This window comes from Bos indicus x Bos taurus, chromosome 23 (genome assembly GCF_003369695.1).
Source record: "Bos indicus x Bos taurus breed Angus x Brahman F1 hybrid chromosome 23, Bos_hybrid_MaternalHap_v2.0, whole genome shotgun sequence".
Taxonomy (NCBI): Eukaryota; Metazoa; Chordata; class Mammalia; order Artiodactyla; family Bovidae; genus Bos; species Bos indicus x Bos taurus.
This window is the reverse complement of record NC_040098.1, coordinates 51441302-51468852: the sequence shown is the minus strand read 5'-3', so window position 1 is coordinate 51468852 and position 27551 is coordinate 51441302. Positions and strand designations below refer to the sequence as shown.

General features: G+C 59.9%; 2 protein-coding genes across 3 annotated transcripts in view; one reads left to right on the top strand and one right to left on the bottom strand.

Moving 5' to 3' along the window:
- Positions 1–562: 562 nt before the first annotated feature.
- Positions 563–4847, top strand: PSMG4 (proteasome assembly chaperone 4). Its single transcript, XM_027525310.1, has 3 exons — positions 563–812; positions 1989–2064; positions 4669–4847. Exons 1-3 carry the CDS (start codon positions 639–641, stop codon positions 4788–4790), a joined length of 372 nt encoding a protein of 123 aa, XP_027381111.1. The 5' UTR covers positions 563–638; the 3' UTR covers positions 4791–4847.
- A 925-nt stretch (positions 4848–5772) lies between these two features.
- Positions 5773–27551, bottom strand: part of SLC22A23 (solute carrier family 22 member 23) — a 133501-nt gene continuing 111722 nt past the window's right edge. The window contains exons 5-11 of one of the 2 annotated variants that reach the window (XM_027525308.1): positions 26741–26868; positions 22082–22184; positions 21648–21880; positions 19385–19417; positions 19243–19266; positions 18157–18280; positions 5773–9296 (exon numbers count right to left, since the gene is read on the bottom strand). In XM_027525308.1, coding sequence (XP_027381109.1) covers positions 8939–9296; positions 18157–18280; positions 19243–19266; positions 19385–19417; positions 21648–21880; positions 22082–22184; positions 26741–26868 — 1003 coding nt within the window. In that variant the 3' untranslated portion in view covers positions 5773–8938. The remainder of the gene's footprint in view (positions 9297–18156; positions 18281–19242; positions 19267–19384; positions 19418–21647; positions 21881–22081; positions 22185–26740; positions 26869–27551) is intronic. The other variant, XM_027525309.1, reaches the window with a different exon arrangement.

Genomic DNA, 27551 nt, shown 5'->3' with positions numbered 1-27551 from the left:
GTCCCTGTGTCAACTCTGAGGGTCCCAGAGTGACTCAAGTCAAGCTCTCCAGCAGGGCTGACAGTGGCCCCCGTCCCCTTCTCTGAGGCAGACGGGGAGACTGAGTCTCGGGCTGAACCGTTAGCCGAGGCCCATGCTTGTACAGGGATCAGCTCTGGGGTCTCGGACTAAAGGCGCGCCAGCCCACGACCCTAACTCAGTCCACGCAGCTCTCCTTCTGAGAGCTCCTCCAACATCGCTGCCATTTTCATGGGCCTCCTGCAGTTACGGGGCTGCTGGCAGAAGGAGGGTTTTAGAAAGTGTAACCCAGCTCGCGGGACACAGGCGGCTGCGCTGAGCGCTCGTGGCACCTACTAAACAGCGGGGGATCACGCGTCTACACCCGAAAAGATGCTCCTGCGAGCCTACACTGCGCCCAATTGAGACGCCGGCCCGCCCCGCCCACTCCCGGCCCGCCCCGCCCACTCCCGGGCCCGCCCCGCCCACTCTCGGGCCCGCCCCGCCCACTCCCGGGCCCGCCCCTCAACTTCCCATCCAGGCCCCGCCTTCCCGGAAGGCCCCGCCCACTCGGCCTTTCGGCGCTTTCCTGCTCGCGTCTGGTGGCGGCGGGAGGACTGGCGCGGCCGGGCTCCGGGCTGATGGAGCGGCCGGCGGCTGCCGGGGGCGGGGACGTGTCCCTGCACAACTTCAGCGCGCGGCTTTGGGAGCAGCTCGTCCACTTCCACGTGATGCGGCTGACGGACTCGCTCTTCCTCTGGGTGGGGGCCACGCCGCACCTGCGCAACCTCGCCGTGGCCATGTGCACGCGCTACGTGAGTGCGGCGGGGGGCGGGGAGGGGGGGGATGGAGGAACGGGGGGGCCCCGGGGTCCCGGAGGGGGCGGGGCCGGGGTCGGACACGGGCTGCTCAGCCCACCGCGGGGCTCTGTCCCGCCGCACGGCTGGTTCCCGCCCCCCCCCCCCCACGTCTCTGGGTGGAGTGTCGGGGTCCCCGTGGGACCTCTACTGTCCGCTCTCACCCTCCCTGGGCCGGGGGTGGCGTGTCCCCCTGGTTTTCTGCCGGTTCCTCGCTGACCGCGTTTGCTTAGTCTCCCGCACGGATCTCTCTCCCGCCCTTTCCCTCCGCTGTCCCATCGAGGTGTAACTGGTGTCCCACTGGGTGCTCCAGACCCCAGGCCGCTCCTCCAGGGCCGTCCCTGGAGACGCAGGGACGCAGAATCCAGCCACTTCTCACCTCCTTCACCTGTCACCTGGGCCCCGCGCCGTCGCTGCCCTCCGAGGTTCCCTTTGCCTTCCGAGGTCCCGTTTGCCATCGTGTGTCAGAGCTGCTGTAACCCAAGGCCGCAGACCGGGGGGCTGAGAACAGCAGAGAGGGCGGAATTGAGGTGTCAGCGGGCTGCTTCCTCCGGTCTCTGGGCTTGCGGTGCTGCTCACACCTTGGGGCCCCTAGTCTGGCAGCCTCGTCACCCCAGTCCTGCTCCAGTGTCCCAGGCCGCCTCTGTGCATCTTAGTCTCTCCCTTTCTTCCGAAGACACCAGTCCTGTTAGAGGAAGAGTCCGCCTCCCCTTGCTTCCATCTTAACTACATCTGCAGAGACCCTGTTTACAAATAAAGTCACCTTCACAGGTGCTGGGGTCAGAACGCTAGGACCTGGACATTGCTCTTGCAGCACGTGGCTTAGTCTGGCACTGACAGCTTCAGCGTTGTCATCCCTCCACTCAGACCCCCAAGAGTTCAGAGCCTGTATGGACCCCAGGCCCCATCACGGCTGCGGTGTCCCCAGCCCTCTGACTTTGCACCCACTTGCCCCTCTGGGCTGCTCCAGCCCTTCACCGTCAGGCCTGTCTGCTGCTGGGAGAGGCTGCAGAACTGGGGCGACACAGGCCCACCGCAGGGGGAGGCTGGCCTGCGGCAGGAAGGGGGGCCCAGGTGATCCAGGAGGGCTGGACCTCGCAGAGGAACCAGTACCGCTCTCTCTTTTCCTTGCAGGACTCCATCCCCCTGTCCACCGCCCTCCTCGGGGACACGTCTGACACCATGTCCACCGGTCTCGCCCAGCGCTTAGGTAGGTTCCGCAGCTCAGCTGCCGGAGTGCTCAGGTGGGGACCTCGCTGTTCAGTGGAGCGGGGAGGTGAGTCAGCGTAGGAGGAAGGGTCTCCGTCTGGGAGGTGAACCCCCTGGTTGCTGCTGGAAGCCCAGGCCTTGCGCATGGGTCTCAGGAGGTGATACCAGCACCTCCAGGGGCCTGCTCCCCACCGGCTCTGATGCCCTTGGTTGCCTCCAAGCTGATGAGTGACAGGTGATTTTGCTCTTCGTCCTCGTGGGAGGCGAGGGTGAGTGACGCCCACGGTGCCCAGTGGCAGCAGCTCCAGGTAGCGTCCATGGCCTGCCCTTCATTGCACGTGATGCTGCTCAGAGCTCGAGGGGAGAGGGCCTGGTGAGGTTGGGGGCTCCAGCCTCCACTGCACCCTGAGCACACTTCCACAGATAACCTCGCTGGTCCAGGTGAGGATGCCCGTGCCCAGTGGTCCCCGGTGCCTGGGGACCTCGATGGGCAGAGCAGCCTCGCCCCCATCTGCCTGAGTGTCCCGGCCACGTGCGGAGCCTGGTGTCCTGGCCGGGGTGCGGCGATGGGGCCCCTGCCATGGTTTTGAGGCGCTGTGGTTGTGTTCACAGATCTGTCAGTCTGGTCCCTGGGGAGTGGGCATGTCTGTGGTGGTCGCTCTGGGACACCCCATAGTCACACGGAGCTCGGGCATGGCCGGCTTTCTAGGGGCGGGGTTGTCACGGCGCCCACAGGCCGCACCAGGCGGGGTGGAGACCACGGGGCCAGCGGCCGCGTCTCAGGAGCATCCACCACACTTGTGCTTTAGTCTGAAGGTATAGGAACCTGAGTAGTAAGTTATCTTGGTGACCTCTTAACAGGAAGCAATTTTGAGTCAACAGAAAACCAACAGGAGAAATAGGAAGGCTTCCTGTTTAGCCTTCATCTGGGTTCCCAGGTGCTGCCGTTCCTTCTCTGCCTTTGCCAGTTGCTAGTTTTTAGTGAAAATAGGTTGGAAGCCTGACGCCCTTTTGCTTCACTGTGTGTTTGCCTGCGTTTCCGGGTAACACCACCCGCCTCAGCAGGCAGACCCCCGTGTGCCAGGCCTGGGGGAGGAGGGCGGGAGCCTGCTGGTGTGTGGAGCTGGGACTGGGGGGTCCCCGAGTGTGGACAGAGTCCGGGAGAGGAGGCGGCGGGAGCGCGTTTGAGGAGACACAAATGAGCTGGCTCTTCAGTGAAGCGAGGCTGGCTCGCAGTGTCCTCAGGGTGAGGCCTGGAAGCAGTCTGTGAGCAAAACCTGGGGCTCTTTTAATTTTTTTTTTGCATTTTGTGCAAATGTTGGGGCTTTTTTAAATTAGCATTTTTCTTTCACGTGGTTTACATCAGTTTACAAACAGCGTGATCTGAAACTGAATACAGACATTCCCTGTAACTTAAGTCAGATGTGATGGGGGCTCCTACCTACTGATATCCACAAGCCTGGCAGCTGTTGGCCAGTGCCCAGCAGGGACAGGCATGCGTGGTGAGATGCCAGCCCACCGCCCAGCAGGGTCGGGCGCGCGTGGTGAGATGCCAGCGCCCCCCGGGGCGGGTGACGTGCCTGCTGAGGTCGCGGCCGGCCGGCCTGTGACGCCCTGCTCCGTCGTCCTCTGGAGCTGGGGTCAGGACCCCGCAGCGGAAGGTGTTATTAACCGTTGTTGGCCGTCTGGACAGTGCTGAAGAGACCGGTGTCCCGAGACTGTCTCATGTGGGAGAGATGAGTGACCTGGGGGCCCTGGGGGCTTCCCGTGGACGGGGACCCCTTGCTCCATGCAGCCCTGGAGGGCAGAGGGGCTGCTGGACGGACGATGCAGGTGGGCTTGGGTCTTGGCTCGTGAAGGGATGGGAGTCAGCGGCCCCTGGGGACAGGAACTTTCTGCCACTGAACGTGGAGCCGCTGTGATGGAAGGGCCCAGCTTCCCCCTCCGCCCACTGTTTGTCTCTGACGGTGGGACTCACCTGTCTCTGTGGCCTGCAGGGAGGAGCCCTTTGCCCCTGCCCCCTTGGGGTGCAACCGGGTGAGAAGGCTGGTACCGCCTGCTTAGTCCTCAGGACCTGGGGGTACAGCTGAGCTTGGTTTTCACGGTTGGAGCCGCTCCCACCTGCCCTGGGTGGTTCTGTAGAAAGGGGCTCAGACGTGTATTCAGCGTCCAGTTGAAAACCACACCCGTGTGTGTGCGCCTGCACATATGTTCATGTAGGAGTGTCATGGGAGGAGGGTGGTGGGGTTGGGGAGAGGGTGGTACTGGAGGACCTTAATATTTTAAATCTGTGGACATCATCTGTGGTTGAAGAAGCAGACCAACCAGCCAGCCCTATGTGTAGCGCAGGGGGTCGCAGACAGCGGGGTCTGTGAACAGACTTGGGGGTTCTCGGGGTGCACCTCACCGGGTCCTGGTGCCGTGGCTCAGAACTGCTCTTCCGGGTGAGGGGCGGCTCTGGCAACTGGTCTGTTTTGCAGCAGTTGTCTGTGATGTCGTCAGAATCAGAGCTTTCTTTGCTCTCGAAAAGCCTGCCTTTCCCAGTCCTTTCTCCACTGTGGGCAGGCGTGGGGTCACACGTGTCCCTGTGGTCTCTCTCTTCCAGCCAGGAAGACCAGCAAGCAAGTCTTCGTCAGCTATAACCTTCCAAACACCAGCAGCAGCTTCGAGTTGCTGGTAGAAAGCCGGATCAAGGAGGAAATGCAGGCCTTTCCGGAGAAGTTCTAGCCGGAGACTCGGGCACGGGACGCTTGAATAAACGGCCAGATCCGCTGCTGCAGCAGGTCCACGTGTCCTGTCTGTCTGTAAAGGGCCGGTCTCCTCCCTCCTGTCTCCAGGGTGGAGTCCCAGGGCTGCACCTGAGGGTCCTGGGAGGAGGGCTCCCGCAGGACGTGTGAGGATGGGGGGCCGCCGGGTCCCAGAGAGGGCGCGGGCCACGACTGTCAGGCCGTCCTGCCGGCTGCATCCCCAGGGTCTCGCTCCGCTGGGCCCTGTCCCCTCACCTGGTAGGTGGGAACCTTCTCACCGGGCTGGGTTATCACCAGAAATGCTCTGCAAACCCTGGGTGCCAGGGTCCCTAGGACCTGGGTCCCGGTTTACCTGCTTTGCTGAACAGATCCCAGCATCAGTCCCTCCCCGTGCTTCCGCCAGCCCGTCTTTCCTCCTGTCTGCTCTCTCCTCCACGGCCTGGGCCCCTCCTGCCCACGTCCCCTCCGGCCCGCGTCTTAATCCTCGGGCTCTCCTGCCGCTCGCGGTGGCATCTGTCTCTCTGGGACATGTGCTGCTCTCCGGAAGCCAGCGTTCCTGGGTCGGTGGTTCCTCACTTGGCTTCCAGTCGCGTCCCTGGGGAGTTTTTACAGCTTCCTCCCCGGACTCGGGAGGCCCCCGCTTTGTGGGGCTGGAGAGCGCCCCATGTGCTTCTCAGCACAGCCAAGGCCGGCACAGGACTCTGTGACGCTTGGGGTCCACGTGGGCCCCTTTTGTCCCGGGAGGCGGTGGTTCGGGACCCGGAGCACGTTTCACGTGGCAGGTGTCGTGTCGGGCCGTTGCCTGCAGCGGAGCTGGGACAGCCGGGATGAAAGGCCCTTCCAGGGACCGGGTCCTGGGCTAAGCCACTAACCTGCGAGCCCCGGCCGGTCACGGCTTGGAGGTACGGTGGGCACCTCTCTGGGCGGAGTAGGTAACAAAATCAGGGCTATGGAGAGGAGAGTTTGGTATAAATACTTTATTAAAGAAATATTGCTTTCTTGTTAAAAAAAAAACACTACATTAAAGAGAGCTCTGGGTGCTCAGTCTTCCCTGACAGTCACAGTGTGAGAATTGTTCCCTCTTTGGGAGGCTCCAGGCCCCGGGTGAGGTCAGCAGGACGTCCACACGAGAGGGGCGAGCTCGGAAACCTGCCGCCCCCTCCTCGGGGGTTTGAGGGTGGCACTCAGCATGCGGTGGGCGGTCACCCCGCCCCGCCTCCGCCCGCCCAGAGGACGAGGACCTGCCGGCCAGGAGCCCCCGTCCTGGGGCAGGGCGGGGGCTGGGGTCACACGGGCGCTGAGGCGGGGACTCAGGGAGACCTGAACCAACAGAGTTTATTCCCTGTAGCCGGTGGTCGTGAAACGCCCTGCCGGGGATCCCATCTGATGAGGTAGGGAAGACATTCCAGAGGAGGTTTGTTAATGGGGCAACGTCTTTATTTCTGTACATTTACACACATGTCCCCCGGGGTACAACAGCCGTGACGGCATGCAGGCAGCATGGAAGGCTGGGTCAGGGCTGGCGCAGCTCTGTGCTGCCAGCAGGCACTCCAGGGGTCCCGTCCACTCACGGGCCGCATGGGTCCCGCCCAGGAGCCTCTGGGTCGGGGCTGCAGGGCAGGGAGGGCCCCCCAGCAAGGCCGGTGTGCTGCGTCCCCCCGGCCTGGGGCTGCGTCTTGGCCAGGGTCCCCACGGTCTTGTGGCCCCTCGGCCCCCTTGTTTGGCTCTAGGAAGTGGTACCTGGGGCAGTACTTCCGCTGCAAGGCCTCATTCTTGCTGTTCGGTGGTCAAACCAGCTCACCAGCCCCTTCCCCCTAGTCGCAAGCTATTACACTCTTAGAAAATGAGACATTTAAACCCTTTTACTCTTTGTTTTGGGTGCTAAAATGCGGGATATTGGGTGAGTTGTTACTGGTTTCTGGAAAAGAACAGAAAGCAGAAGGGTCGCTTGTATGCCTGACTTGTTGGAAGGGGGGTCCCGGCTTCCTGGGGTCGGGATGGGGGTGTGCAGGGTGGCACTGGAGGCGGCGCTGGTCTCCCGAGCAGTGGGCATTCAGGTGCCTGAGCAGCATCTCCCTACTGAGTGCGGAGGACATGGGCCGGGGGTCCCCACGCGTGACCAGGGCCTGGCCAAGCAGGTAGGGCCCTGCTGCCTTGCCCACGCGGGCGGGGTCTCGGGGGCTCGGCCCGCGGGAGGCTTTTCTGCTTTGGCCCTGCTTCTCAGTTGTCGCTCATGGAGCCCTAGCCTGCGCTGCCACAGGCCTCTGCTGGGTGGTGCCACCCTCATGCCCGCAGAAGCCCAGCCTCAGCCAGCTGCTTCTCCAGTCCAGGAGCCAGGCCTGACCGTGACGGGACAGTGCTGACCCCATAGGACCGGCGTCTACTGCGGTCACCTAAGACAGTCTAGGAGTGGTGTTCGGGGACACCCTGTGGCTTCACGCATTCCCTAGAGCTCTACACCGCCAGCGGGAGGCCACGCAGGGCTTGGGGCCTGGGGTCACAGGTGCTGGGACACTTGGCGGGTGGGGTCCGGGGACCCTGCTTGCTGTCCCGACCCCCGCACTGCAGGCCTGTCCTGGACTGGGGGGCCCTGTGCCCAGCACGTGAGAAGGGCTGAGGCACCTCCCAGTTTGGCACTCGAGCTGCGCAGTAGACAGACAGGCCTGGAGGTGAAGGTGAGTGTGACCCGCCCGTGGAAACAGAGAACAGAAGTGACGAGAGACAGGAGGGCCAGGAGGGGCTGGAACGCAGGCCTGCGAGTTTGCTCGCTTCCCCACAAAGTTCTCCCGAGCCCTTGGCCCCTGCCAGGGTCGGCCAGCCTGTAGGGGCGCAGTGGGGGGCAGGGGGAAGACACAGGCCGGAGCATCAGGCGAGGAGCGTGGGGCTTGTGCCCACCTCTCCCCTGGCTGTGGGGGCTGCGCCACGGGGGGCTGAAAGTTGACTTGCTGCTTCACACAGACCCAGGACTGGAAGAACAGCCCACCGCAAAGATGTGCCCCAGAGCTGGGGGCTCGGCCTTCCAGAGGAGCCCAGGCTTCCCCCAGATGGATGCCAGCGCTGCGGCAAGACAGTGCCCGCCTGGCCTGCGAGGATAGCTGCTTGGCCTCCCCTGCGCCGCTTCTGAAACAGCCGCAGACGGGAGCCGAGGGCCTAATCTGGACGGGCAGGAGGCCGAGGTGAGGAACGCGACGCGCCCTAGCACAGCGGGATGGGGCCAGGGCGAGCTCCGGTGGGTTATTGCTTCTCTCGGTCGGCCTCGATGCCCTCCGAGGCTGTGGTCAGGCCCTGCCCGGGGCCGCTCCTGGCCGGGGGAAGCAGAGGGCACGGCCGGTCCCCCGCAGGCTCCCCGGGGCCTCCAGGCTGGTGATTTCCGTGCGGTGTTAGTTCAGGAAGGAGCGGGTATTCAAGTCGTGTTGCAGAAACGCTGACTTCGAGGCGAGGCGAGGTGGGGCTGGGCGGGGCGGGCGTGCCTTTCCTGCTGGAGCTGCACCGGGAGGAGGGCGATAGCAGTGACTCGTGGAGGTGAGGCGCTGGCTGCTGGGGAGCGGAGCGGGCACACCTGCGCTGGAAGACCTTGGCGACGCCACCACTCATCACGTACGACTTCCGGTGAGATGGTGATGCTTTTCCCCCGAAAGAGCTTCCGGATCAAGTATAAAAGGATGATCTCCAAGTAGAGACGAAGCTGGTTTTAATGATATTGTGAGCTGCTTTTCCTTAACACAGAGCAGAAGCTCTTCCCTTACAGAAAAGACCTTTACAAACCATCACAGAGACTTTAGCAAAACCCTAACCATTCACATCTCAGTCTGAGCAAAGTGCAGCCGTGGGAATGCGCGGGGGCGGGGGGGACCCCCGGGGAGCCGGGCTGCGCGGTCCCGGCGCGCGCGTGTCCTTCCCGAGGAGGGGGCTCCGTTTTGAGATCAGTGAAGGGAAGGGAATAAAGTGCTTCTTGTAAAAATGACCAAAATAAATACAAACATTTCATGGCAGAAAAGAAAGTCTCCGAAGGGTCGTCTGCTAGGTCTGCTCCCTCAGACGCGCACGCTCCTCGAGAGTTTCGCAGGGTTCCCCCCCACCCTAGGGTCCCCAGCCTCGGCGGAGCGCGTCTCCCATGGCCGTGCCCGGCTACATGGGCCGCCCGCCGTTGGCTGTGGCACCGTCGGGCAGCCCGTCGCCCGCGGCAGCTGCGTCGTGCAGCCCCGAGTAGTCCTTGAGCTCGGCGTGGGTGGGCAGCAGCGGCTGTTCCCCGCGCCGGGGCGGCAGGAGGGGCTGGCGCGTGTAGTGCTCGCCGTCCGGGATGCTTTCGGGCAGACTCTGGCCCCGGCTCTCGGGCAGCAGCAGGAGGCAGATGATGCAGATGAGCGTGCAGCAGGCGAAGATGACGTGGTGCAGGAAGTAGCCCTTCTGGTTGTGCAGCTCGATGATGGGTGCCGTCAGCATGCCGAAGCCCGCGCTGGCCAGCACCAGCCCCAGCCCGCCGCACCTGCAGGGCGCACGGGTCAGCGGGGCGGGCCGGGCTCCACCCCTGCCCTGTCCCGTCCCACGTCCACCCCCCGCCCCCCGCCCGCCCCATCAGCCCAGGCGGCTTCTCCGTTCACTTTCAAAGGTGACTCTATAATAAACACCAGCATAAGGGGGAAAACCAGCCTCACTTGCCGTACTTGGTATAGGGTGTCAGGAAGCCAAGTGTTACTATCTTATGCTGTTGTCCCGAGGCTTGCTCTTTGCTTAGAAGAGAGGAGGGTGGCCACGGATTAATGAAGGCATTAAAAACACATCAAGAGGAAAGCTGCCAAGACAGTGGAGCATAAAGACCCCACGCTCACCTCCTCTCACGGGCCCCCCAGAATCACAGCTGTCTGCGGAACCACCACTGATGAAAAGGGCCAGAAACTGCCAAACAGACCCACAGCTAAAGACGTAGAGCAGGAGCCACGACAAGGCGGGTGGGAGGACTGGACGCACAGTATAGTCTCACGACCCCCACTGGACCGCTGACCCACACGCTGGGAATATGTTCCAGAGGGTCTCCCGCAGAAGCGAGTTCTGAGCCCCAAGTCGGGCTCCCCAGCTTGGGCATCCTGCACCAAGAAGAAACACACCTCAACACAATAAAAGCTGCATATGACAAACCCAGGCTGCTGGGCGGTGCAGTGGGGAAGAACCTGCCTGCTACTGCGGGAGATGCAGGTTTGATCCCCTCCAGGGAAGATCCCCTGGAGGAGCAGATGGCAACCCACTCCAGTATTCTTGCCTGGGAAATCCCATGGACAGAGGAGCCTGGGGGACTACAGTCCATGGGGTCACAAAGAGTTGGACACGACTTAGTGACTGAGCAGGAGCATGATCACAGACCACAGCTAACATACTCGATGGGGAAAAGCTAAAAGCGTTTCCTCTGCGGTCAGGAACGAGAACAAGCTGCGCACTCTCGCCATTTTTATTCAGTGTAGTTTTGAATAAAAGTCCTAGCCACAGCAGTCAGAGAAGAATCCAAACTGGAAAGAAGTAAAACTGTCACTTTGCAGATGACATGATACTATATATAGAAAATCCCAAAGATGCCACCAGAAGACGAGCTCATCAGTGAATTCGGTAAAACTGCAAGATAAAAAATTAATAAACAAGTCTGTTGCATTTCTGTATGCTAACAAGAGACTCTCAGTGAGAGAAATTAAGAAAACAATCTCATTTGCCATCACATCAGAGAGAGTAAAATACTTAGAAATCAACCTACCTAAGGAGGTAAAAGACTCGTACTCTGAAAGCTATGATGCTGATGAAAGAAACAGAAGATGACAAAAACAAATGGAAATATACACTGTTTTTGGATTGGGAGAATTAATGTTCTTAAAATCACCACCACACAAGGCAATCTACAGATTCAGTGCAGTCCTTATCAGAATACCCATGACATTTTCCACAGAACTACAACAAATATTTTAGAAACTTACAGAAACACAGAAGACCTCTAATAGCCAAAACAACCTTGAGAAAGAACAGAGCTGGAGGAAGCAAGCTCCCTGACTCCAGACTACACTACAAAGCTACAGTAATCAGAGCAGCATGGTGCTGGCACAGAAACTGACCCATAGACCAACCGAGAACAGAAAGCCCAGAAATAAACCCACACCCTCATGGTCAGTCAGCCTGTGACAGAGGAGGCAAGAACGTGCAGTGGGGAAGAGACAGTCAAGGGTCCTCTTCCGGAAGGTCCGCAGCAGACACTGTGCTTTGTGAACACTGGGACGCTGTGCATCAGATCACCCTGGGCCTCAGCAGGAGGGCCACTGGCCGAGTGAACGCAGCAGAGCGAACATGACGACCCTGCAAAGAGTGGTGTGACTGAGCCACCCGAAGATGCATAGACGAGAACCGGAAATAACTGGTCCTCACGAGTCTGGTCGCTCCCGGAAGCCGCAGGGCGCGGCAGGGGCCGTGTGCGGCGCTGGGGATACAGTGCGCGTTTCTCAGGCTCTTGACACCAGTGAGCCGTCATTTTCTCCAAAACCACCTGGGTGACCTTCCCGTGTCTGAGTGGGTGGTGCTGAGGGAGGTGGGCACACAGCCCCCAAGGGAGTCCTGTCCTGGTCAAGGAGCTGGGCTCCCATCAGAGTCCAGGTGAACTTGTCATGGGAAGGTATTAGGTTACCGTGCATGCATGCTAAGTTGCTTCAGTCGACTCTTTGTGACCCCATGGATGTAGCCCACCAGGCTCCTCTCTCCATGGGATTCTCCAGGCCAGAATACTGGAGTGGGTAGACATTCCCTTCTCCATGGGATCTTCCCAAACCAGGGACTGAACCCAGGTCTCCCACATTGCAGGTGGATTCTCTATCACTTGAGCTACCACTGGCAGGTGGGCTCTTTACGGCTAGCGCCACCTGGGAGGTCTAGCAGATGGCATGTATTTGATTTACGTGGAACTGTGGACTCGTTCTTTAAAAGTGCCTCTGTGTCTACAAATGCATACGTTTAAATGCAACACACATATGCATGCATCTGTACTATGCAGTATGTCTTTACATATTTTTTTCCCACAAAAGCCATTTTCTGTTGATTTCCTATCAAGGATCCCTTGAAATTAGTAAGACTGGGAACAGCTGTGTCAGGATCTGGTATTCCATTTTTGGCTCTTGTGTTTCAGAAATCTCAGTTCAGAGAATGGGATGATTACCGTGGTCGGTTCTGAGGCTCTACCCAGCCCGGCGAATGTTTCTGCTTTTCTCCAGCTTGTCACGAGAGGGCAGCACCTGCCCATGTTTAAGCAGTAGATTTACAGGGACAGGAGGACCCAGGTTCATTATGCACTGGACATCTGTTTTACTAGTGATGATGTGATGGTGATGCGTTAGTCGCTCAGTCGTGTCTGACTCTGCGACCCCAAGGACTGTAGCCCACCAGGCTCCTCTGTCCATGGACGTCTCCAGGCAAGAATACTGGAGTGGGTAGCCTTTCCCTTCTCCAGGGGAATCTTCCCCACCCAGGGATCAAACCCAGGTCTCCTGCGTTGCAGGCAGATTCTTTTTTTTTTTTTAATTGTAATGCTTTATTACTGACGGTTATTTACATAGTGTTTAAGGCACAACAAAAAATAAATTACAATACAAAAGTTCTCTGTAAGTAGAAGACACTGAACAATGGGGCTGTATTAACCCTTGAGCATTTAATCAAGACAAAGAAACTACAAGTTTTGCTGGAAACAGCTTCCTTGAGTTTTTAACTACCTCTTTACTCTTTATCGGAGAAGGCGATGGCACCCCACTCCAGTACTCTTGTGCAGGCAGATTGTTTAGCATCTGAGCCAAAGGGCCCTTATTTTTTTGCTAGTAATAACACCAGATGTTCAAGCTGGTTTTCGAAAAGGCAGAGGAACCAGAAATCAAATTGCCAACATCCGCTGGATCATCGAAAAAGTAAGAGAGTTCCAGAAAAACATCTATTTCTGCTTTCTTGACTACGCCAAAGCCTTTGACTGTGTGGATCACAATAAACTGTGGACAATTCTGAAAGTGATGGGAATACCAGATCACCTGACCTGCCTCTTGAGAAATCTGTATGCAGGTCAGGAAGCAACAGTTAGAACTGGACATGGAACAACAGACTGATTCCAAATAGGAAAAGGAGTACGTCAAGGCTGTATATTGTCACCCTGCTTATTTAACTTCTATGTAGAGTACATCATGAGAAACGCTGGGCTGGAGGAAGCACAATCTGGAATCAAGATTGCCGGGAGAAATATCAATAACCTCAGATATGCAGATGACACCACCCTTATAGCACTGGATATAAGGAACTAAAAAGCCTCTTGGTGAAGGTGAAAGTGGAGAGTGAAAAAGTTGGCTTAAAGCTCAACATTCAGAAAACGAAGGTCATGGCATCTGGTCCCATCACCTCATGGGAAATAGATGGGAAAACAGTGGAAACAGTGTCAGAATTTATTTTCTGGGCTCCAAAATCACTGCAGATGGTGACTATAGCCATGAAATTAAAAGATGCTTACTCCTTGGAAGAAAAGTTATGACCAACCTAGACAGCATATTGAAAAGCAGAGACATTACTTTGCCAACAAAGGTCCATCTAGTCAAGGCTATGGTTTTTCCAGTGGTCATGTATGGATGTGAGAGTTGGACTGTGAAGAAAGCTGAGCGCCGAAGAATTGATGCTTTTGAACTGTGGTGTTGGAGAAGACTCTGGAGAGTCCCTTGGACTGCAAGGAGATCCAACCAGTCCATTCTGAAGGAGATCAGCCCTGGGATTTCTTTGGAAGGAATGATGCTAAAGCTGAAACTCCAGTACTTTGTCCACCTCATGCAAAGAGTTGACTCATTGGAAAAGACTCTGATGCTGGGAGGGATTGGGGGCAGGAGGAGAAGGGGATGACAGAGGATGAGATGGCTGGATGGCATCACTGACTCGATGGACGTGAGTCTGAGTGAACTCCGGGAGTTGGTGATGGACAGGGAGGCCTGGCATGCTGTGACTCATAGGGTTGCAAAGAGTCGGACACGACTGAGCGACTGAACTGAACTGAACTGAATAACCCCTACGTTACTCTAACGATAGAAAGGTAGGTGTGCAGGCAGATTTCTTAGAAGTAGCAAGCTTGAACTAAGTATCCTGGGATCTTTGGGGTGGGGGGGAGAGAATAAAGAAAAAGAAAAAACAAAGAATCTTCAAATTATCCTTTTAAAGCCATGAACCCGGCGTCTTGAACACAGAAAACAAAGCTCCTGTTTTTCGCTTCCTCCATTGTGTTACTTTTCACTGCCTTTCTGTGAAGTCAGAGATGAACAAGTATTTCTTCCAATCTCTGCATAAGTTTCACTGCCAGAAACACTCAGGCAGGAATCACTGATAACACCACGTTCCTGGCACGAGACCCTCCGAGTGCACTCTGTCCCCACCCGTCCCTGCAGATGGGGCCATCAGGAAGAGTCTCCGGGCAGAGGGCAGAGGTGAGCTCCGCCCACTTGCGGCAAAGGGCCCAAGTCTCGGGTCAGCCCCCAGGGGAGCCTGTGCCACACATTCACATATAATGTCAGCGGCCGCTCCGCGCGTCTCGTCCTGTGCAGGCCGTCTTTGCCCCTCCCTGGTGCCCACTCTTGAGGTGTGCCTGGAGCAGGGACGCGGCAGGTTGCATCCATCGGGGGTGCTGGCCCGGGAGGAGCCGGTCCGAGAGGAAGATGCTGGGGGAGGGTGGGGTGAGCTCAGACGGAGGCAGGGCGCAGCCAGGCCCCGGCGCCCCCAGAGCCTGTGAGGGGGTATAGGCAGGTGACGCTGCTCATCTCAGGTGAAGGAAACAAAAGCAAAAATAAACGGGACCTAATTAAACTGCCTGAAATTAAAGGTTTTGCACAGTAAAGGAAACCGTCAACAAAATGAAAAGCCAACCTACTGAATGGGAGACAGTATCTGCGAGTGGTACGACCGATACGGAGTCAACATCCAAAATTTACAATCAGCTGATACAACTGAACGCCAAAAACCAGAAGACCCCGATTGAAACGACGGCAGAAGTGAACATGCGTGTTTCCAAAGAAGTGCAGACGGCGACAGGCACAGGAAAAGGTGCTCCGCATCACCGGCCGTCAGGGAAAAGCAGATCGGAACCGCAGCGAGGCGCCGCTTCACACCCGTCAAAACGGCCACCATCGAAAAGAACACGACCCCCCCGTCGACAAGGACGTGGAGAAGAGAACCTTTGTGCACTGCTGGCGGGAACGTGAAGTGCTGCAGCCAGCACGGAGACCACGATGGAGGTTTCTCAGCAAACTAACCCTGGAACTGCAACATGATCCAGATTCCACTTCTGGGTCCAAGGAAAACCAGAAACACCAAGACCAGACATGCTCCTCAGTGTTCAGAGCCGCATTACTTACAGCAGCCAAAACATGGAAGCGCCCCAAGTGTCCACGGACAGATCAAGAAGACGCAGTACATACATGCGATGGAGTATCAGCCATGAAAAAGAACAACATGGAAGCGCCCCAAGTGTCCACGGACAGATCAAGAAGACACAGTACATACATGCGATGGAGTATCAGCCATGAAAAGTACATACATGCGATGGGATATCAGCCATGAAAAAGAACGAGACTGGCGTTTGCAGTGTGGATAGATTTGGAGGCTGTTGTGCCCAGTGAAACAAGTCAGAGAAAGACAAATACTGTGTGGCATCACTTACAGGTGGAATCTAAAGACAATGAACTGGGGAATATAACAGAAAGGAAACAGACTCACAGATACGGGAAAGACTAGTTAGAGGTTCCCAGTGGGGGAACCCCACTCCAGGACTTGTGCCTGGAGAATCCCATGGACGAAGGAGCCTGGTGGGCTGCGGTCCATGGGGTCGCTCAGAGTCGGACGGGACTGAGCGGCTTCGCTTTTGCTTTTCACTTTCGTGCACTGGAGAAGGCGATGGCAACCCACTCCAGTGTTCTTGCCTGGAGAATCCCAGGGACGGGGAGCCTGGTGGGCTGCCGTCTATGGGGTCGCACAGAGCCAGACACGACTGAGGCGACTTAGCAGCAGCAGTGCGGGGAGAGTGCGGAGGGGCATGATAGGGTGGGGGGTAAGAGGTACAAACCAGCCGGTGTAAAATAAGCACAAGGATGTATTGTATAGCACATGGAACAGAGCCAGTGCTTTATAATTTACTTTTAAATTAATATATATGGTAACCTTCAAACACTGAATGGCTGTGCAGTGCACCTGAAACTCGCGTTGTGTGTCGACTGTCCATAAAGAAAAGCCCCACAGCCAGGCCCTGGTGCGCGGGCAGCCAGGAAATGCTGGGAGCTGAAGCGGCTTGTCCCCGCCGCCGGCGCCTGCCTCCTCCTCGTGCAGTGTCAGGGTGCCTGCCCGCAGCTTGCAGGTGACACGGGGCCTGTCACACCAAAGCCACCGCCGCCTCTTCACCAGCCAGATGCCCTAGTCCTGCCGAAGCCCAAGGGGCGGGGGCCTGCGGCGCCCGAGAAGCCCCTCGAGCACACCTGTCACCCGCGGACGTGGCAGCCGGTGCCCAGGAGCCTTCTGTCTACCGCTCGATAGTCAGCCCCTGACCTTCGCTGCTCTGCTTGTTGAGAGGCTGTGTGTGTAACAGTGGTGAACAAAAGGCTAGTTCTCTACCAGCAAACATGAAGCCCACAGGGCCGAGCGGCCCCTCCCAGCTGCTCCGGGCTTCACCTGTGAGATGGGACTGGAAGCCCATTTCCTCCCAGCGGCTCACGAACTGCCCCCAAGGGGACACGCCAGGAAGGGCCAGGGCGCGAGGTGTCCCGCGGGAAGCGTCCTCACCGGGAGACCCCCCAACCCCACCTCCTTCCTCTGCAACTACAAACGCATCACCCAGGGTCAGGTGTCCTGTCGGGGTAGGCTGACCCCGAGAACGTTCGCTGAATTTCCGTCCCCCTGTTGGGGTAAGCTGACCCCGAGAACATTCGCTGAATTTCTGTCCCCAATAATCTTGCCAGGCCTGCCTCCGAGGAGAAGGATGACTGCGTTTCCTTCAGTTCAGCTTGTTCAGATCAGATCAGTCGCTCAGTCGTGTCCGACTCTTTTCGACCCCATGAATCGCAGCATGCCAGGCCTCCCTGTCCATCACCAACTCCCGCACAGCAGAACCTAACCGTGATGAGTGCGGCCTATCGACTGCCAGGGTGGAGGGTGGCCTGCCCGGGAGGGACAACCACACACGTCTGACCGCGCGTCCTGCCTCTGCAGGAGCCCTCCTACTGGGCACCTTCATGAAGGGGGGACGTTTAACCCGCAGAGAGACACAGAGGGCTGCTGTCTGCCTGGAATAAGCTCCTGGCATCGTATTCCAGGATGGGGCAACCTTCAGGCTTGGTGCGTGTGTGAGAACCCAAAAGGAGGAATCAGAGTGATGCCCACGGACCTGCCTGCCTCCACCCAGAGCCCAGGGGCAAGACAGTCCATCGCGGACAGCCTGCCTTGAATGGGCTTGGCTTCACGTGTCTCCCACGTGGGAGGGAGGCTGGCAGGGTGTCGCGTGCTGGCGGCCTGGGCTCTATCTCACGGCTGAATAACTGCCACGCTCACAATTACATTTAACAAAGTGCTCAGAAGGTTAATGACATTCACACACCAAGTTCAAGAGCTCGACCGAAAGTTACCCCTTCACTGAACCCAAGTGACACCCTTGACAGCAGGGCACCCTTCCGTGTCGCTATAACCTCAGCACCGAAGCCTGTGCACGCGCCCCCCCCCGCCCCCCAAGGAAAGGGCAGGTCTCCCCGCCTTTTCAGAAAACAGGCCGCCACTCGGTCTTTGCGTGCGGCCTCTGTCGGGCAGGCACATGGGGGTGGGGTGGTTCCCAACAAGTATTTGTCAGACAAATCAGTGACGTAACCGGCTGGGCTTTCTCTCTCTGAGGCCTTTCTTTGGACTGGAGACACCAGCTTCTCAGCCCGCAGAAAACCAAGGCCCTTTCTACTCTCCTGAGACCAGCTTTTCACTGAATCCTCCTAGGAGAGTGGGCAGCACTTGGTGGGGCTGAAGCCAGGTATATATCCAGGGACCCCGACACCCCTCCTTTACCAGGTCCTTTTGTGTGGCTTGTACCCCCAAAGCCCCGCTCCCTGTCCCTCCAACCACCTGGACGGGACCCAGGCTTCAGTTCTCCTCTGATTCGGGGATCCCTGGGGGTCAGGGTGGAACAGCAGTCCATCCCAAGTGGACGCCCAGTGCAGGCCGCACCTTGTCCAGAGACCCGGGCTAGAGCTGGTGGGTCATTCACCAGCTTTGCCAGGCAGCGCCCACCGCAACCCCAGTGTCCTTGGAAGACCCCCCTGCCTGCCCCGTGGGCGGCCCACACGCACCTGATGACCGTGGGGGTGATCTCCGCACAGAAGAACACGCTGAGGCTCCCCACTGCGTGGGAGGCGAACATGCCCACGATGGAGAAGGTGATGGAGAACTTGTCCTTGACTTTGTCGCTCATTCCTGGGGGAGAACCGGGGCGGTGAGGGGCTGGAGGGCGCGGGGGAGGGACAGGGGGGCGGGGCCTGATGGCGGTCTCCCCTCCTCCCCTCTGCCCGAGTGAGGTGTAGACCCAGGAGACGAGCAGCGAGTCCAGGCGTGGGAGGTCAGAGCCCTCCTGGCAGGTTCCCCCGAGGCCCCGGGGGTCTGGAGAGCGGGGCCCAGGCTGACTCTGCCGGAAGCTGAGCACCGGAGCGACCGGCATGGACGGAGGCTGGGGGGCTCCCTGGCCGGGGGCTGCACCCTCCTGTCCGGTCTTCAAGGTCAACCCCAGAGAACGGTATCAGCTACGGAGAGCCTGGCCAGCCTGGTCTCAGGCATGATGAAGACGAGAGACAGGAGCCCCAGGCTTGATTTATGGAAACAGAAACTCAGATAACCCTGAGAGAGGAACCGGGGGCCTGGACGGAACGCGCCGGACCGAGTCAGGCATCTTGGCCGTGGCTCGGGGTCTGACCTCACACGCAGGCGGCGTCAGGCGGGGGACGGCAGGCAAGCTGCTGGGGTCGGACGCGGGGTGCACCCCGTTCCCCATGAGGACGGTGAGGAGCCCCTGGGGCTCGGCTCGGTAGGCCGGGCTCGTGCGTGCACGCAGCCGTGTTGCACGCAGCCGTGGCTCATGCGTGCGCGCAGCCGTGCAGGGACAGCGGCCCGGCAGTCCCGCGGCCAGGGCGGCGGGCTCGCGGGGGTCACATGCGGGGTGGGCGGCTTCCCCTGGCGGCAGCCAGCCAGGCCTCCAGCGCTCCGGGGCTGCGTCCCCGAGGCCCTGCATCCCAGCAGGCATGGCTGGGCTGGGCCACGCTGCCGGCTACTGCCAGGGGAAGGGGCGAGGGCAGCGTACAAGCCGGGTGCAAACGGGAGGGGTGCAGCCAGGCTTTCTCGAGGCGGGAGGGACAGAGGACAAGTGTATGTGTGTGGTGTCCAACCTACGGCCAACTTCAGCTGCAACTCTTGGGGCGAAAGGGGAGGGGAGAGAGAGGAAAGGGAAACCACAGGTCCGTGAGTCGCTCTGAAAACGCCCTTCCGGTGCAATAAAAAGCGCAAAAGCCACGCGCGCCCGGGGCTCACCTGAGTCTGGATGCTGGCTGTATTTCCCGATCACTGGGCCGCAGAACCGCAGTGGAGGCGGATGAAGGCGGGCAGAGAGGGGAGAAAGAGAGCAGGTCAGGGCGGCCGTTACGACCTCGTATGTCCAGGGGCAGCGGGGCGGCCTCTCTGCCCGCCTGCCAGGCCCACGTGGGCAGCACGGTTGATACGGCCAGAGAGTGGGAGGGACACGGTGCGGACGTGGGCGAGGGCCCAGGACCTCCGAGTGGGCGTTCCACCAAACGGAGCGCCCCTGCTTAGCAGGGAGGTCTGGGGCCCCTCTGGCCCTGGGGCCTGAGGTGGGTGCGGCTCTGAGAGGAGGGGTCCAGGGGGTGACTCTCACTGTGTCCAAAGCTGCTCAGGTCCCTGCAGTCTGTGTTGGGGTACCAAGCTCAGGTTAGACCAGACGGCATCACTCGAAGCCCGGCTCAGGGACTGAGGGGGCGGCTGTGAGCCTGGGGTGCCCCTTGCCTGCATGCCCACCCAACCCAGGGGCGCCGAGGAAGGCTCTCCCAAGGGCAACTTGGGAGGCCCCAGCAGGGGACGGACCCCATGTGGCCACAGCTGAAAATAAGACCAGTCTCCCGGCAAGATGCTGAACGCACGCAGACTTGCCCAAGTCGGAAGACCGAGTCCAGCACTGCGTTGGACTGAGCCCAGAACTGCCCCGGAGTCCAACACCGGCTGTTCTAGAATCCAGTTTGCACAACAAGGCTGGGGAAGTCCTCAGTCTTTTCCTTCTCTTCCTTCTCTCCTGGACACGCGCTCCCGCCTGGATGTCACACAGCCCTGGGGCACCAGCAGGCGTCTGGCTTTCTCGGCGGCTCTGGCCCAACTCCGTCACCTCGGGAGGGAGGGGCGGCCATCAGAGGCATCTGGTCGCTGTGGTGCCAGAGTCCGTCGGGGGGACCGTCCTGGGTGGAGGGGGCTCGGGTGCCCGACTCTTGCCTCGCTCCGGGTGGTCAGACACCCTGGGCCTCGTCCCCGCGTGGGAGCGGCTTCAGTTCACCGGGAGCTGCACTGAGCTTGACTCTTAGAGCCGAATGGGCTACACAGATGGTCTAGCTTTTCTTTCCATTATTTTTAACATTTACTGAGAAGTTCTCTGGCCCCAAGAGCAGCTAATAAACTCGGGAACACAAACTGGAAAGCAGTATCCCAGGGCAAGGGCGTCCCCAAGTATTTATCTTTCCCTTGATTTCACACGAGAGAAAAGGCCTTTTTCCCTCCCAGGTGATGACGGGTCACAGAGGGACAGTGTGGCCACCAGGGGGTCATGTCCACCAGGACCGCAGAGGCCTGGGGTGCCCGGAGGCTCGGGGTCAGGGCAGGAGGAGGGGAGACCCCGGGAGGCTCGGGGTCAGGGCGGGAGGAGGGGAGGCCCCGGGAGGCTCGGGGTCAGGGCAGGAGGAGGGGAGACCCTGGGAGGCTTGGGGTCAGGGCAGGAGGAGGGGAGGGGAGACCCCGGGAGGCTCGGGGTCAGGGCAGGAGGAGGGGAGGGGAGACCCCGGGAGGCTCGGGGTCAGGGCGGGAGGAGGGGAGACCCCGGGAGGCTCGGGGTCAGGGCGGGAGGAGGGCAGACCCCGGGAAGCTCGGGGTCAGGGCAGGAGGAGGGGAAGGGAGACCCCGGGAGGCTCGGGGTCAGGCTGGGAGGAGGGAAGACCCTGGGAGGCTCGGGGTCAGGGTGGGAGGAGGGGAGACCCCAGGAGGCTCGGGGTCAGGGTGGGAGGAGGGGAGACCCCACACCTTTGGGACAGTGGGGACGTTCGGGATCAGGGCAGGAGGAGAAGAGACCCCATACTCTTGGGGCAGTGAGGAGGCTCGGGGTCAGGCTGGGAGGAGGAGAAACCGCGGGACACTCGGGGTCAGGGCTGGAGGAGGGGAGACCCCAGGAGGCTCGGGGTCAGGGTGGGAGGAGGGGAGACCCCAGGAGGCTCGGGGTCAGGGCGGGAGGAGGGGAGACCCCACACCTTTGGGACAGTGGGGACGTTCGGGGCCAGGGCAGGAGGAGAAGAGACCCCATACCCTTGGGGCAGTGAGGAGATTCGGGGTCAGGGCAGAAGAGACCCCACACCCCTGGGGCAGTGAGGAGGCTCGGAGTCAGGGCTGGAGAAGAGACCCCACACCCCTGGGGCAGTGGCCGCGCGTTCTAAGGGAAGCTCATCCGGCGGCCGCTCAATGCAGGGGTTCAGGGAGGACAGCGGGGCCCCTGGGCGCCCCACTGCCCCCGGCCCCGCCCACTCACGGTTGAGCAGCCCAAGCTGCAGGAGCGAGGCCAGGGCGGTGAGGATCATGAAGAGCAGTAGGCCGCCTCGGCGGCCCAGGACGCGCACGGCCAGGCACATGGCCAGGCAGGACGCCAGGGCGATGCCGGCCGCCGTGTAGTAGTCGGCGTAGAAGTCCTCGAGCAGCGGCACCTTCACCTCGTGGCCCATCATGCTGCGGGCGAAGCAGTGGTGGATCCCGAAGCCGGTCAGCCTGCGGGCACACGGCGCGTGGGCCGGGGGTCCCGGGGGCGGGGCCGCCGCGCAGGGGTGCTCCCGGTGCGCCCGCTTTCCCAGGCTGGGGCTCTGTGCCCACCAGCACTGCTCCCTCCAGACGCCGATTCGGAAGCTCAGCCAGGCTCCTCGGCCGCTCCGGGCGCCCCGCCCACCGCGCGCCCGCCCGGCCCGCACTCACGAGTTCACACACAGCACCACTATGTTCTTCCACAGGTTCCGCGTCCCCACCACCTTCACGATGCAGACCTTCCTGGGCCTCCGAGAGAGCTCCTTCTCCAGCTCTGCGGGGAAAGGCCCGTGAGCCACACTCGCCGAGCTGGCGGGCTCGGGCGGCTGGGGCATCGGGAGCAGAGTGGTTTCCGCGAAGGCGTGGAGGGCCTGGCTCTCGGGGAAGAACACTGACTCTGCAGGTGCAGCTGCACGGGGCTGCAGGGGAGCAGGCCTCTTCCAGAGCTGGCGGGATGCATGAAGCAGCCACCCAAGTGGGCTCTGTCTGCAGGGGCTGCTGGGGTGCTGAGGCTGTGCTTAGGCTCGGCAGGGGTTCTCCTCCTTGCGAAGTCGATTGGTCTGCATCTCCCTCTGCTCAGGGACTGGGAGACGCGCGCACTGCCCTGGTCCCCAGACCACCCCTGTGGGCACAACAAGCTGGGCAGGTACGGTGCCCGCATCTTAGAAAGAAAGTGACCAAATGGACAAGGAGATCCAACCAGTCCATCCTAAAGGAGATCAGTCCTGACTTCATTGGAAGAACTGATGCTGAAGCTGAAGCTCCAATACTTTGGCCACCTGACATGAAGAGCTGACTCACTGGAAAAGACCCTGATGCTGGGAAAGATGGAAGGTGGGAGGAGAAGGGGGATAGAGGACGAGGTGATTGGATGGCATCACTGACTCAATGGACATGAGTTTGAGCAAGCTCCGGGAGAGAGCGATGGACAGGGAGGCCTGGCGTGCTGTAGTCCATGGGGTCGCAAAGAGTCTGACACGACTGAGTGACTGAACAACCACAATGACGCCCTTTTCAGGGGCCAGAAAAGGAAAAGGAGACTTAAGCAAGCAAGACTGTGGAAGCTGGGGAAGTGAGTAAAGACTGAAAGTGCACCGACCAGAGGTGGCTGGGGGCCTGAGGAGTGGGCAGCCCTGGTGGGGTCCTGGGCAGCCCAGGTGGGGATGTCGGATCCAGGCTGTAGCTGGGCTGCCCGCAGCACAGCCGTGCGGTTTCCCAGCCGTGACGCGGTCAGGGGACGTTACAACGGGGAGACTGATGGGGAGGTTTCAGAATTCTGTCTCTGCAACTTTACCATAAACCTGGGGTGAATCCTAAACAACTGTACTAAAAATAAAGCCCGCCGTGGGGTGTGAAGGCCTGGGGAAGTGGGGTCGCCTCCGGAGGGGCCTGGGACTGGCAGCCCGCACAACACAGGGTCTTGGGGGTGTGTTCCCCTCCCGTACGACCCCGGGATGCCCTGCCTCCTCCCTGCCATCCCACGGGAGAGGGTCACCAACTCACTGGCGACAGCTGGGGGGACAAACAGGTTGCTTAACCACAAGGGCTTACGAGGTTTTCTCTTTTAAAAATGTTTGGGGACTTCCCTGGTTGCCCAGTGGTTAGGAATCTGCCTTCCAATGCAGGGGACGTGGGTTCGATCCCTGGTTGGGGAACCAAGAGCCCACAGGCTACAGGGCAATGAAGCCAGCGTCCCACAGCTGCTGAAACCCCCGCACTGCACGGGAAACCCAGAGCAGACAAAAAAGACAAAAGTCCAGATCAGCCTCACCAACTGGGGCCCGGAAGGGAGAAGGGAGACCTCTCCTACATCCGAGGGATACCAGCCCCCCTGTCTCCAGAACCTTCTTCCTTCTCACTGTTCAGGCCCAGAATGGAGGCCTGTACCCCAGCCGCAACAGCGGGCCATCCAGCCGTCCGGCCATAGATGCTCCTGAGGTCCTTCTGACCTTTATCGTCCCCTCTGCAGAAACAGGCTCATTAGGGTTACAGACACACTTTCCCCATGGTCAAAACACTAGAAGACTTTTAAAGAGCATGGAATGTGCTCCTAACACCTAACACTGATCCAACGATACAAGCATCCTGTTGTAAAACTGCTCGTGAACCTGCCGTCACGGCCGCATTTGCTCACCGTGGAAATCTTCCAGGAAGAAAAACTAAACGTCCATTAGTGCAGCGGCACAGATTTAAATTGTTTTGTACTGTGGCCCAAACTGAATTCCTGATTCTTCCTAGTATATGAAATAGAGGTTGCTAAGAAGCTGTAGCAATTGCAATTACAACCCGAGTTTTTTTTTTCCCTAAGCATTAAGCCCTGGAGCCCAAGTTGGCTGTGGTCTGCAGAGGTAGCTGCGTTATTCTGGGTGTAAACACATTGACCCGTCGGGGCTGCTGGTATCTTGCGCGTCCCCGGCCACTCACAGCAACGCAGAACTTCCCAGGTCTCCTCTGGTGAGGCCCTCGGGATGGACAGGGAGGCCATTCGGTCTCTCCAGAACTCTTGGGACTCCCTGAGGTGCTCACGTGGGGACAGGAGGAGTGACAAGGGGCACCGGGAGCAGACTCTGAGCGCCCGCGAGCCAGCGGGGAGACGCCTCCCCTCCCCCTGCGCCTCTTCCAACCTCTTGGAGCCAGAATCAAGGTTCCAAGAAGAAAGCTAAGTCGAGCCTCTGGGGCTCCAGGCCTCCCCTGCTCCGCCCGCGCCCCCCTCTGCCCTGCTCCCCGCGACAGGCCACCGGGGAGCCGGCCCTGGCCAGGCAGATGACAGCTGTCCTCACCTGGGGGCCGAGGGGCCTGACGGAACCCCAGCTCTCACCCTCTGGCTGAGGCTTCCTGCTCTGTGCCTCGGCTTCCCGTCTGATGAAGGGACGGGTTAATGACCAGACCGAAGCCGCCGTGGGGCTGCCTGGCCCCCAGGGTGCAGCGGTCTCCCTGGCCCCGGGCTTGGCTGACCCACACCGTCCCGGCTTCTCCCCGACCAGTGGAGGGACTCCTTCCTGGGCCTGGGGGACCCCCGCTGACCCCTGAGGCTGACCCCTGAGGCTGACCCTTGAGGTGGCCTCTCTGCCCGAGAGGCTCCAGTGGCCTGAGGACCCCGCAGGAGCAGGAAGCTTATGTGCAGGGTCAGAGGCGGGGTGCTGGGGGTAGGGAGTGGGCCTGACACGGGGACCTGCTCCTCATCCGGGGTCCAGGACAGACGGACAAGGCAGAGCGAGGCACATGGGGCCGGGTCTACACTCCATTACCGAGCAGAGCTCAGGCAAAGCCCCCTTGGCCTGATGCAGGGACCCTTGAACCTCAGAGCCTCACCCATCCAACCTGGGCCAGGCGCTTTGCTCGGCGTCAGGCTGCCCAGAGAGGGCCTGCTGCAGGGGGACAGCGGGCCGCCCTGACTGGCTCAGGAGGGAACGCCGGGAGTGGGGAGCCCTGCCCCAGCCCCAGCCTCTTGGGGCCCCTTTCCCAGAGGTAGAGGGGGATGATCTGATTGACAGAACAGGTTCTGAGGAGGGTCAAACGCCCAAAGCGCGGCTCAGCCCCGCCTGGCGGGGGTGGAGTCAGGGCGGGAGAGAGCCGGGAGGGGCCTGGATTAGATGCTGGGGAGGAGCGTCTACGCAGGCAGTGCAGGGGGCGGGCCTGGAGCTCGGACAACGCCGTCCCCTAGCTTTGCCCGGGTGCTGCCTCGGAGGGAGACCCAGGGGCAGGGACAGCCGCGTGCCCCGAGACCCCGGGCTGAACCCAGCACTACCCAAGTCCCCGGCAGGGAAGTGGGAGGAAGGCTGAGCACCGCCTTCCAAAAACAGGAGGGAAATGAATCTGTGCAAAGAGGATGCAGACAACAAGCTCCTCCCAGACGGGTTCTGACCCGGAAGCAGCAGACGAGGCGATGAAAGTGGGGAAACGCCAGAAACAAGGCACTTTGACCTAAGAGCGCTGACGTGCTAATGGACAGGCTTGGGCAAGACTGGGGACGAGGGCCGGACCATCCGCAAGGAGCAGACGCGGCCCGAGAGGTGCACGGTCCACGCGGTCCACCCAGCCCTCCCGCCCCGCCGCCCAGCCGGGCCTGCCCCTTGTCCCCCTCTCCTGCAGCAACACCGAAGCCACTGCCGCTGGGCTTCCAGGGCCCGCGTCCCAGCGCTACTGCTCATTAGCTGTGTGACCTCTTTGTGCCTCAGTCCCCTCACCTGCGAACGGGGACAGTTACAGCGCCCTGTACAGAGCTGCTGTGAAAGACTCGGCAGGCGCCAGTCACTTCTAGTGCTTACTGAACCCACGGTGTTCAGGGTTCCTTCCAAGATCTACTGGATCAGAGCTCGGGGTGCCGGGAGGGGGCCATGGGTCTGGTCCAGCTTGTGCTGACGTTCCTGATAAATTCTATGGATCTGAACTTTCCTGCTTCTTCCGACGCCCAGTCAATAGGTCCTGACTGATACAGACAATGGGGTATCTGCCTGAAGGTCCTTCTTGGGAGAGATGGCTCGAGGGCCAGGGCCACCCCCAGGCCAGCGTCCCTGGTCGTGACTGCTGGCACCACACCCTGTAGGCAGGCAGGGCTGAGTGTCAGGAGCCAGCTAAGCCCTCGAGCTTCCCCTGAGGAGCAGGGGCACGTGAGGTCATGCCTCCCTCCAGACTTGGACCTGATCACGTTCCTAGTCGAGCTGGGGACCGACCATCACAGGAAGTGAGACCCCTGGACGGGGCCACTGCCTGGCAGTGCCCTCACAGGCACCAGGGGCATGTTGTGGGATGACTCCCTGTTCTGGAGGGGTGGCTGGCGGGTCCCCCGTGCCTGGTGGGGCCTTGGGGGTGAAGGGAAGGCGTGCTCACCGGGCATGACGCCTTTGATGTCACTCTCGGGGTTCATGCGGTTCTTCTGCGTGAAGTGCAGGATCAGTTTCTTTGCCGACTCAAACTGGTGGGTGGCCATGAGCCACCTCAGGGACTCGGGGAAGATCCTGCAGAGAGACGGGGCACGAGTGAGGGTCTTTGCATCGCGTGGGGTGAGAAGACGCTCTGTCAGGGGCTGGGAGTGTCCAGGCAGGTCCGTCTGGGTTTCTGTCTGTGACTGTGGAGGCCAGTGGGGGCTCGGGATTCATGTAGTACCACCGGCCGAGAGAAGACTGTGGCCCTGGATGTTCCTAGTTTTCTTTAGAAAGTATAAAGTTGCAGGTTTTAAAAATACGGCAGAAAGGAGCAGTATCCTCCCAGCTGTGTCAAGAAACCCATGTAGACTGTTGAGCACAACCCTGCGTTTCTAAAGCCCGTTCCAGCAACTCACTGAGTGCTTTTGTGACAGTTTGTCTCAAAAGAGGGGCTTCCCTGGTGGCTCAGACGGTAAAGAATGCAGGAGCTTGGGTTCCATCCCTGGTCGGGAAGATCCCCTGGGGGAGGAAATGGCCACCCACTCCAGCATTCTTGCCTGGAAAATCCCATGGACAGATCTGTTTCAAAATACAAATGTTCATAGAATGATTTTAAGTTTTAAAAAATGCCCCCATTCTAGCAACCTGACGCCACTTTCCCGGGCCTCACCTGCAGAGCTATCTTCATCTTGCTGCTAGTGCCTGGGACTCCTCCCTGAGAGGATGGTTTCCAAGGGTTATTGGCAACAGACTCCTTGCTGGTTTGTGTTTAGGAT